General features: G+C 34.8%; 1 protein-coding gene across 3 annotated transcripts; it reads right to left on the reverse strand.

The window, feature by feature from the left end:
• Window positions 1-6: 6 nt before the first annotated feature.
• Window positions 7-6,070, reverse strand: LOC129565311 (G-protein coupled receptor Mth2-like). 3 transcript variants are annotated; one of them, XM_055440056.1, is made up of 8 exons: window positions 5,963-6,070; window positions 2,009-2,518; window positions 1,786-1,939; window positions 1,452-1,719; window positions 1,170-1,342; window positions 934-1,102; window positions 680-865; window positions 7-585 (listed from the first exon to the last, which is right to left on the reverse strand). In XM_055440056.1, exons 2-8 carry the CDS (start codon window positions 2,504-2,506, stop codon window positions 483-485), a joined length of 1,551 nt encoding a protein of 516 aa, XP_055296031.1. In that variant the 5' UTR covers window positions 2,507-2,518; window positions 5,963-6,070; the 3' UTR covers window positions 7-482. The 3 variants fall into 3 exon arrangements, with proteins under 3 accessions (XP_055296031.1, XP_055296032.1, XP_055296030.1); XM_055440057.1 differs by having other exon boundaries at window positions 2,009-2,545; window positions 5,963-6,044; XM_055440055.1 differs by having other exon boundaries at window positions 2,009-2,651; window positions 5,963-5,984.
• Window positions 6,071-9,113: the final 3,043 nt, after the last annotated feature.

The raw sequence follows: 9,113 nt of genomic DNA on the forward strand, positions 1-9,113 counted from the left end.
AATGCTGTGTGCAATATCTCGCCTGTGCAACGCGGCGGGCTTCGTTCCACCGCACAGAAAACATATGGGTACAATTATTATTTCTAATTATCAAAAATAAACACTTTTATAAATTAAACAACTGAATTTGTCGTTGGTTTTTTGCAGGTAAAACTAATTTTACACGTATAAATAAATAACACTAGAACGAAATGATGTCACGACACATCGTGACATGACGTCGAATCAGCGATTAACATATTGGAGCGATGAGATTGCACTTTTGAATATTCATGTTATTTGCAGCGCTTATTGGAATATGATTTAAATATTCAAATTAAACGTATTTGAAAACAGATCTCTATCTCGTTAATCTCTAGAGAGATTAATCGAAAAGGTGTCTCTTTTCGTTCTATCGATCGTATCACACTAAAAAGATCTCATAAATCTTCATAGATCTCTATAAACAATATCTTGATAAATTCTAATCCCATGTTCATTCACTACTTTACTGATGTCATTTGATTAAGTCGCACATAACTGGCTGAGGCACTATTCGATGCGTTCTCTTCATTCGGAACAGATTGGTTACGCAAGCTCAACCATCTGAAAAAGATCAATAGAAATGATGATAATTCAATTTCAATCAAATCAGAAGTGGATACGGTCGTAACAATCATGATTGCATTCGTGCACGAACCTTTCCTTGATAAATCTAAGCACTCGACGGTTACAAACGAACAGAATGAAAATGAATACTCCTTGCAGAGTGTTGCAAATGTCGGTGAGCAGGAAATACGGACTGTTGGAATCGATCAAATACGATACGACTTCCATGCACCAACTAATACCCATGACAAAAAAGAGTCGCAAGAAAAGAGTGAACCTGAAAATCGAAAGATAAAAAATATTTACTCAAGTTGAAATGATCAAACGTTATCTTCATTCACTTACTTTTCTCTCTTGTTTTGTAATGATCTCTGCCTTTGTGGTGTACCTTCTTGTGATCTTCTTATGGCCAGTTCTCGTTGTAGCTGCCGAATTTGTAATGCGATCAACACGAAGAATACAATATTAATGATGAAAAAGATACCGATCGGTACGTAGAAATACCAAAATATATCTGAAATGATTTAATTAAAGTAAATTGCTCAATCTTGCGAAGTTTAAATGATTTCTTTCGTTCTTACTTGTTAGGAAACAGTTTCGATCTCCGATTCCTGGTCGCAGTATCAAAGGCAATGTTTTGATATTGTCAAGAACAAACACTAAAAAGGTTAGAAGAAACGGAATCCCAAATCCATATAAGGCATATATCCCGAATTGTTTTCTCTCATTAAATTGTTTGAATCGAATATTAGATCTGTGGGTGAAGTTATTGTTTTCATGAATCAAAAACATTGTTTTTAAATATTTTTCATTTGTAAAATAACAATTAAATCAAAATTTCTCTTAATTTGTAATTTACTCACTGGAAATTTAGCCAAAAGTCAAAATTCAACACATTCAACCAGCAGAAAGCTGAAAGGAATCCAAATAGCATTGTGAATCCAATCGGATGACAAATATGTGGTTGAACATAATTGAAACCATTGAGCTGTATGTAAGCCATTAATGTGTAGCCAATTGCCAGACAAATTAAGTAGCAAATCAGACATTTTCCTTGTAAATTTTGCAATTTCGGCACAAATGCGTAGACCAATAATGTGGCGATGATAAATAGCACCGATATCAACATACCTGATTGAAAATTAATTTAAATGATTTAAATGGAATGATTGGTGAATCGATTGGGTATATACATACAGGTAGCTAAAATAGCATATCGAGGATGCGATTCGGGCACTTCCAAACAAATGAGTAATTTCAAATCAACTTTATCTGTTGCCTTATTGTACTTGCCGTGAAAACAATATTTTTGACTTGATAAAGTATCATTGTTAATCAAAATGTCTCCGTTCTGGAACGAGTATGTGCAATTATGTCAAAAAGTGGCTTAAAAAAAGAATTCAATTTTCCTTTTCCTTACGTGTACTATTTGATAGTCGTCTTCCATATACATTTTTTTGCACGGATGACCATGGACATACGCAAAGTGATCGTCCAAAGTTACAACATCGGTTTCGTTATTTGCATGCAGGACTTCGCCTTCAAAATTCTTGGCCGCTTCATGTTCACGACACACCATGGTTCCATTCTCCATATTATGTATCGATCCAAGTGGACAGCAAAGTCGAAGACATGATTGAATGTTACAAATACACCCACGAATATGTGGTTTAGCATCGGTGCTTCGACCTTTGTTCAATACGTAATCTACGGTTGCATATTGATCTTCGGGATAGATGACGCCATCAAAAAAGATACTATCATCCGACTGTCGTATGCCGCTGGTGATATTGTTTGAATCGAAAAAATCACATGGCAACGTTTTGAGCGCAGTACTCCAATTAATACAAGTCAACACAATCAAAACAATTATCCACACACTTATTGTGTTTCGTATCAGCTGAACGCCACCTTTCATCCCACTAAATAGCTGAACAAAAAGAGGCAGAGAAGTTCTCTTTAGGTTAATATCCATGATACGTCACATCGATTTGGTTACGACCATTAAACATTGGGCCATTTGGTATAAAATACGTAATAATACAACAAATTATCATGTATTCCTGGAATTCATACGAAAATCAGATGAACTTATACAAAATTCCTTCGAATATACAACAAGAGTTTAAACCAGACATTTCATTTTATTTTTATAGCTTTGTCTGTGATTTCAGTTTCCATTAAAACATCGGGCGCCGGTTTTGAAAGCAATTAAGATCTTGAAATGGTCATGAAAGTATCAAAGAAATCAACACAGTTTTTTTCAAATTAAAACACAACCAGGTTCTTGTTTCGCAACAACTTGAATTTGATTCTGTTTTAATTAATTTTAATATGCCAACTTTCGCGTTTCATTCTTATTTTCGGTGAGCATTCAATATGACTAACGACTATACTACACTACAAATGTGTATAATGTGCTTTGGATTTGTGCTGAGCATAGACATTGAGTGTGTCAGTTCAGTGCACCGTCCGGTGTATAAACATAATCAACACGTATTTGAAGTGTATTGTTTATTCTAAGAAGATCTTAGTTTGTGTATCACAGTGGGTTTCACATTTTATTTGTCAAGTTGAAAAGATATGACACCCATAGAATGAAAGAACAACTCTCAACTATGAGCTCTTTATCTATAACTGAGACGGAAAAAAAACTTAGAGAAAAAAAGGGACAAAAGAAGTTGCGAGCAAAAATGACACAACTCAGCATTGCACGGAAAAGAAGTTTTTTTGCATTTTTCTCGCTACTGGAAAGAGACAGCGACTAGGTGTCTTCTGCTTATTTGTAGTTCTTTTCATTTTCTACAATAATGTCGAAGATACCAAATCGTTATCTATTTCCAGTAGCGAGAAAAATGCAAAATAAACTTCTTTTCCGATCAATGCTGAGTTGTGTCACTTTTGCTCGCAACTTTATTTGTCTCTTTTTTCTCTAAATTTTTTCTGTCCCAGTTATGGATAAAGAGTTTATAAGTTGTTCTTTCTTTCTATGGGTTCATATGTATACGAAAAGAAATGTTAATGTAAAATGTTTTTCTTTTCTTTTTGTCTTTTGAAAATGAAATTTCGTTTATTTGAATGTTGACTCGCACGTTATCGTAATATATGATAGAGACTTGATGGAGTCATATGTTTACTTTAACCCTAGAATCATGGTTGGTCATTTCAACTTAATCCCATGGTTTGGGGCATTCTGTGCCCCACGTGTATTTTATATGAAAAGTTCATTTTTTCTCAAAAAAACATCACATTTTTTCAATTATTTCAAAATCTACCGTTCTGATTTTGTCAGCACGGGTATATTTGTGTTCAGTGAGGCTGTATTCATATTTCCTGTGCCTTGCTGACAAAATTTGAGGATATTCGTTGAATAAAAAAAAAATGCCAAAATGATGGATTTCTGTTTGGGGCATTATGTGCCCCATACAAAAAATTGTATGTAAATAAACATATTTACAGCCAAATAAAATTGAATAAAGGAAAAAACGATTGAAATTGTGGAAAGTTAGACTCACGTAGTAACCATATTTATTTTAACTCAGCAACAATGTATGAAATTTAATCTAAGCATGTATATCTCTATCTCTCTATATGTTGACTTCGATGAAAATGCTTATTTTTATGTTCGAAAGTAATATTCATTGAGTTCAATTGAACGGTTTTGTTTTGTCGATTCAAGAAAATATAAATGTGTGTCATAACCATGAAATTTCATGCAAAGCAAATCCAATCAATAAAAAATACTAAAGATTTATAACTGAATCAACTTTTCTTCTTCACTCAAATCACGAAAAAAATCAACATTACAAGTATAACGAGACATATTTTTCGAAGAAAGTTTTCTACAAAAAATGATCAAAAACTGAATGAAAAATAAAATCCAAATCGCACAAATACGTTCAATTTATGAATCTAAAGCCAACTGAATACAAAGTCTCAAAAGAGACCGGCTGTGTAACGGAGATGTCAAATTTGCAAAATGTGTTTTTATGTATGTGTATATCACAACGATACACAATAAAATCCGCTACACAAAAAGCAACCGACTAAGCGTGCTCTTTATAACTACTAGCTCATTTGATCGGAGTCGACACACATACGTATGTGTGTATGCATGCATACATCACTATAAAGCAGCAATACGGCAGGGCTTCATCGTGCCATGTAGCGGATTCCATTGTGCACCAATCAGTTTTTTTCCCTGTCATTTCTGTCCATTCGAAAGAGAACGCAATACAAATTCAGAAACACCGAAATCGATGATATGTACGTAAATGTGCGAATACGGTGAACAGTGAACCGTGCATACCCAATAAACAGAAAATCTCCATTTTTTCATTCTCTTGCATTTTTTTCATTAATTGTGTTTACATGTAAAATATTAGAAACGTTGGCAAATTGCGTTTTCATAGAAAATGTATGAAAAATGTGTGGGGCACAGAATGCCCCAAACACGTATAGTGGTTTTGGTCTTTCATGCTCAATATCTCGAAAACTACACCATGAAATAATGTGTGCATAGTTTTTTTTAGCTAGATTCAATGGCCTTACAAACGAAAGAAATCAATTTTGGTGATGTTTCATGTGAAGAAATTTTTTAATTCAAGATTGAAATTTGTTTGGGGCGCAGAATGCCCCAACCATGGTTCTAGGGTTAATTTTCCGAAAATGCACGTTTCGGCATCTTATCACCATATATGGTAAAACTAGTTTATCCCACTTTTTTGTTGGCACGCAACTTTGTTCACATTGATAACACCTTGATTAACAAGAAATATCGCTCTTGAATTTTGATTTATATGTTGACAATATAACGAAAGGAAAGATTGGATAAACACGTTTCTTTTTCTTAGAAAGACATGATAACATATATATATAGACAGGCTGTCTAAGACAGCTATGGTAACATATTCCAGAAGATATCACATTTTTATACAAATGAACTGAAATGTTTATCTCTTTGTTTACGCGTCAAATCTTTTGAACTTATGCGTGGACTCTGGACATGGCTATTTTTGGCCTTCTTATTCAAAGAAAGTTTCTTTCTTTCTTCAAGAGCAAATTCTTTTTTCTTTTTCAAACTGTTCCTCACGACCGTTTTTGTTGTTGTTGATGAAAACCAATTTGTAGCGCTCAACTCAAATTACTCAAAATATTATAAAAGCAATAAGCGGCTGAGGCAACTGTATTGAAGTAACCGTGATGGAATTGAATTTAGAGAGAAGAAGAGATAAGTAAATCACTCGAAGTAAATTATTATTATTATTTAAAATTGTCATTATTGAATTTACTCAAATTCAAATCACAATAGCACTGTCTCATGTCAGAGACCTTTTGTTTTTTTTAAATAAAACACAACCAAGTTACAACTCACAATTTTGTCACACTTAACGATAGTTTATTTTCAACGTAATCCGATCTATCTTCCGTTCGCGCTCTTTTCTTCTATTATGCATCGAACCAAATTCCAGATACGACTAAAACAATTATCATGAAACTCAACTCTATATAGGTGATATAATTCAAACCTGAAATTTTATTTCAAAACGAACTGACACTGGAGCGACTCCATCTAACGATGAGTTGAATAAGTGAATCACGCACTAAGTGCTCGAGCTTTTTCCAAAAAGTACAAACGATTCCAATTTGATTTTCCAAACGAAAAAAAGCATAACAACTCAAAATTTGGACATTCCTAGACAATTAATATGTTTTCACTTTCGAAATGTTTAGAATTCGAATCTTCAAAACATTTACATTAATAGATCGTTATTGGATTTTGTTATTTTCAATGTTATTCATACATGCAGCTTCAATATGAAGTCACTCCGACTGTGTCTACTCAGAGTATCGATAACGATACCAGATACGAGAAGCACAATATCAACTTTTGTTGAGCTTCAAATAGAATCGACGAGATGGCGTTCAGGAGATGCAATAGTGGTTTCATACAAAGAAAGGTCTGAAATGTGGAATCAAGATTTTCGATGTCGTTTTTTCTGGAAATCATACAAAAATCATTATCAAATCGGCCATCAATATGTGGTTGACACGCTACGTATACTTTTTGTTATACCCAACACATTTGTAGACAACACCAGTCGGGCGAAATGGTTCAATATCGTGATAAAAACGATTAATACGAAAGCATTATTGAAAATTGGGAAGGATTCAATGCATTGAATGTGGTGTGTTTCAGTGCCTGAAGCTTGCTCATTACCGCTGCAATAATCATCAAATTTGTTTTACACACACACACACCGACAAAATGCTCTCCGTTAAGTTGTGATCAAATGTAATATTTTATGATATTGTTAGCTCCTTTACTGCTGTTAATTTGATTAAAGCAAACGATTCCGTGAAGAAATGGTCGAGTTCACCGATTGGCCGAGCTAGGCATTGGTTCCCCTCGCATATATTTGTAATCACATTTAATGGGAGAGCAAATGCATATAAACATAAATAATGGGAACTAATTTGAATCGAAATCAAGTCGTACATCATTCTACATTGTCCCGTTGCATGCGTGCAGTGCTGACGCAGTGCTTTGTTATCAAAGCAACCGTATCGAATCGCATCAAATTATTGAGTTAATAAGCAAATTGTGAGGAGATAGCAATCGCTTGACCTCGAATGCACACTGTTTTGTACTTCAGTTCCGAACGTTGGATGCGAAAACAAAGGAGTGTATTTCTGAAATTAAACTTTCAAATTCGCCAAAAATATGCGAATTAAATGCTGCCAATCATGTTAATCATTCGATTTTTCTCGGCTAAAAATGTCGTTGGATCCATTTTGTATGAAATCAGCATGGGACATACCAACGTATTTTATACATTGAAAGCGGCTACTGTCACACATCTCGTGGAGCTGTGTGTAATCTCGCCATCCATTGAAGTGTGTCAGTGTTGGAGCGCTTGCTCGTTATGTCTTGTGCAAAAAAACAGCAGCAGCAGCAGCAGCACACATCCGTTGGGTTGCGAACGTAGCACACGCGTTGTGTTTGTCGTAGTTGAAACATCGTGTGTCTCTTATTCGGCATCTCGGTGGTTTTATTTTCTCGTGGAGTGTCTGGTCGTGATAGTATACTTTTTTTATGTATCGCTTTGACCGAATGGGTCGGCCAAGTACGCGTGCGTCAAAAAGTGGCCTATGATAGTATACAAATGGCCGCACAGTGGGTTGAAGAGTTGAGATAGGAAAAAAACATACCGATGGATACTATATTTGCCGATGGTAGACTTCAACAATCGCATCGACCAACAACAATTTCATCATCGACGGTTTATTAATGCATATTGCTGCCAATTGATGTTGCTGTATGTTGGTATGAAATGGAACAATAATCGATTGCTGTATATTTTGATTGCTGCCGGGATTGAAAATGAATGGAAATTTCGTCGTCTGTCTGCACGTTAAAGTCCATTCAACCTGAACATTTGTATGGCTTTTATATTTTGAACCCCAGTGAACAGGCCTTGGCCAATTCACAATGAAAAGAATCAGTAATTGATAGTTTTGAATGAGTGTTTATGGATTTATTTGCTTTTTTTTTCTTTTTTTTTATCTAGAAGCAATTGGATTTGGCTCAATATTCGGGGAATGTCGTTGTTATTGAAGCATTTCCTTGAATCTTCGTTTGATACTTTGCCGACACTTTACAGCATATTTTCCACGGGAAATGAAAACAATTCCGGTTAATGTGCTGCAGCAATGAAATCGATAAACCGTTACACATTAGTTCCATCTTTTATATTGTTCAAACGATGGCCTGGTTTGTAATTGGAATATAAGCAGAACCAAGTGGAAGATGTGCAAATGCTCAGTTTGTGCACACATCACCTTATTGTTCTTTCTTTTGCTTTGTACAACACACAAACTTCTATGAGTATTTAAATCGAAAACAAAACAATAGAGAAATTTTAAAAGTGAACCGTTTAACACGCAAACAATGAACACTGTTCTTATTCTTTTATATATAGACTCTGACGCGTCGTCTCGTATAAAGCATACTCGAAATCGATAAGTTCTGATCATTCATTCAACAAATCGATGGAGAGAGAGAGAGAGAGAGAGAGAGAGAGAGAGAGAAAATAAAATGGAAAAACTGGACATTGCACGAAGTATGGCCACTTTAAATCAGGTCTTTTTGAAAATTGCAACCAATTCAAATGACAACAATGCATTGAATTGAGATTATTGGCCATTGTATATTGTGTGATATGTGCGGCTTCACAACCTGTTTGAATGCTCAATGAATCGAAAAATACATATCTCCACCTCAAAACGCTTTGGTTTATCGATTTCCATTTTGTGCGTTGCCGATTTTTATATTTCCGCATTTTTTTTCTCTCTCTATCCAATTTTTTATGGCCAATAAAATGGCAAGCTATTTCAAAAACGATGACAAATCCCGAGAGACGGGATGCATACCGGCTAAATCACCGGCTTCTGACACTTCGTTTAATTGCTAATGTTAGTAGTTTACGTAATCTTCGGCTTGAATCGTAAACCACTCAACAGAT

This window comes from Sitodiplosis mosellana, unplaced genomic scaffold (genome assembly GCF_009176505.1).
Source record: "Sitodiplosis mosellana isolate CC-2019 unplaced genomic scaffold, AAFC_SMos_1.0 Smas_scaffold_2, whole genome shotgun sequence".
Classification (NCBI taxonomy): domain Eukaryota; kingdom Metazoa; phylum Arthropoda; class Insecta; order Diptera; family Cecidomyiidae; genus Sitodiplosis; species Sitodiplosis mosellana.

Excerpts from the sequence above, each read along its gene's own strand:
- LOC129565311 (XM_055440055.1), bottom strand. The coding sequence starts at position 2,563 with ATGGATATTAACCTAAAGAGAACTTCTCTGCCTCTTTTTGTTCAGCTA. Across the intron at positions 1,720-1,785 it reads ATATGCTATTTTAGCTACCT|GTATGTTGATATCGGTGCTA; the intron begins GTATGTATATAC and ends ATTTTCAATCAG. Across the intron at positions 1,103-1,169 it reads TCGAAACTGTTTCCTAACAA|ATATATTTTGGTATTTCTAC; the intron begins GTAAGAACGAAA and ends AAATCATTTCAG.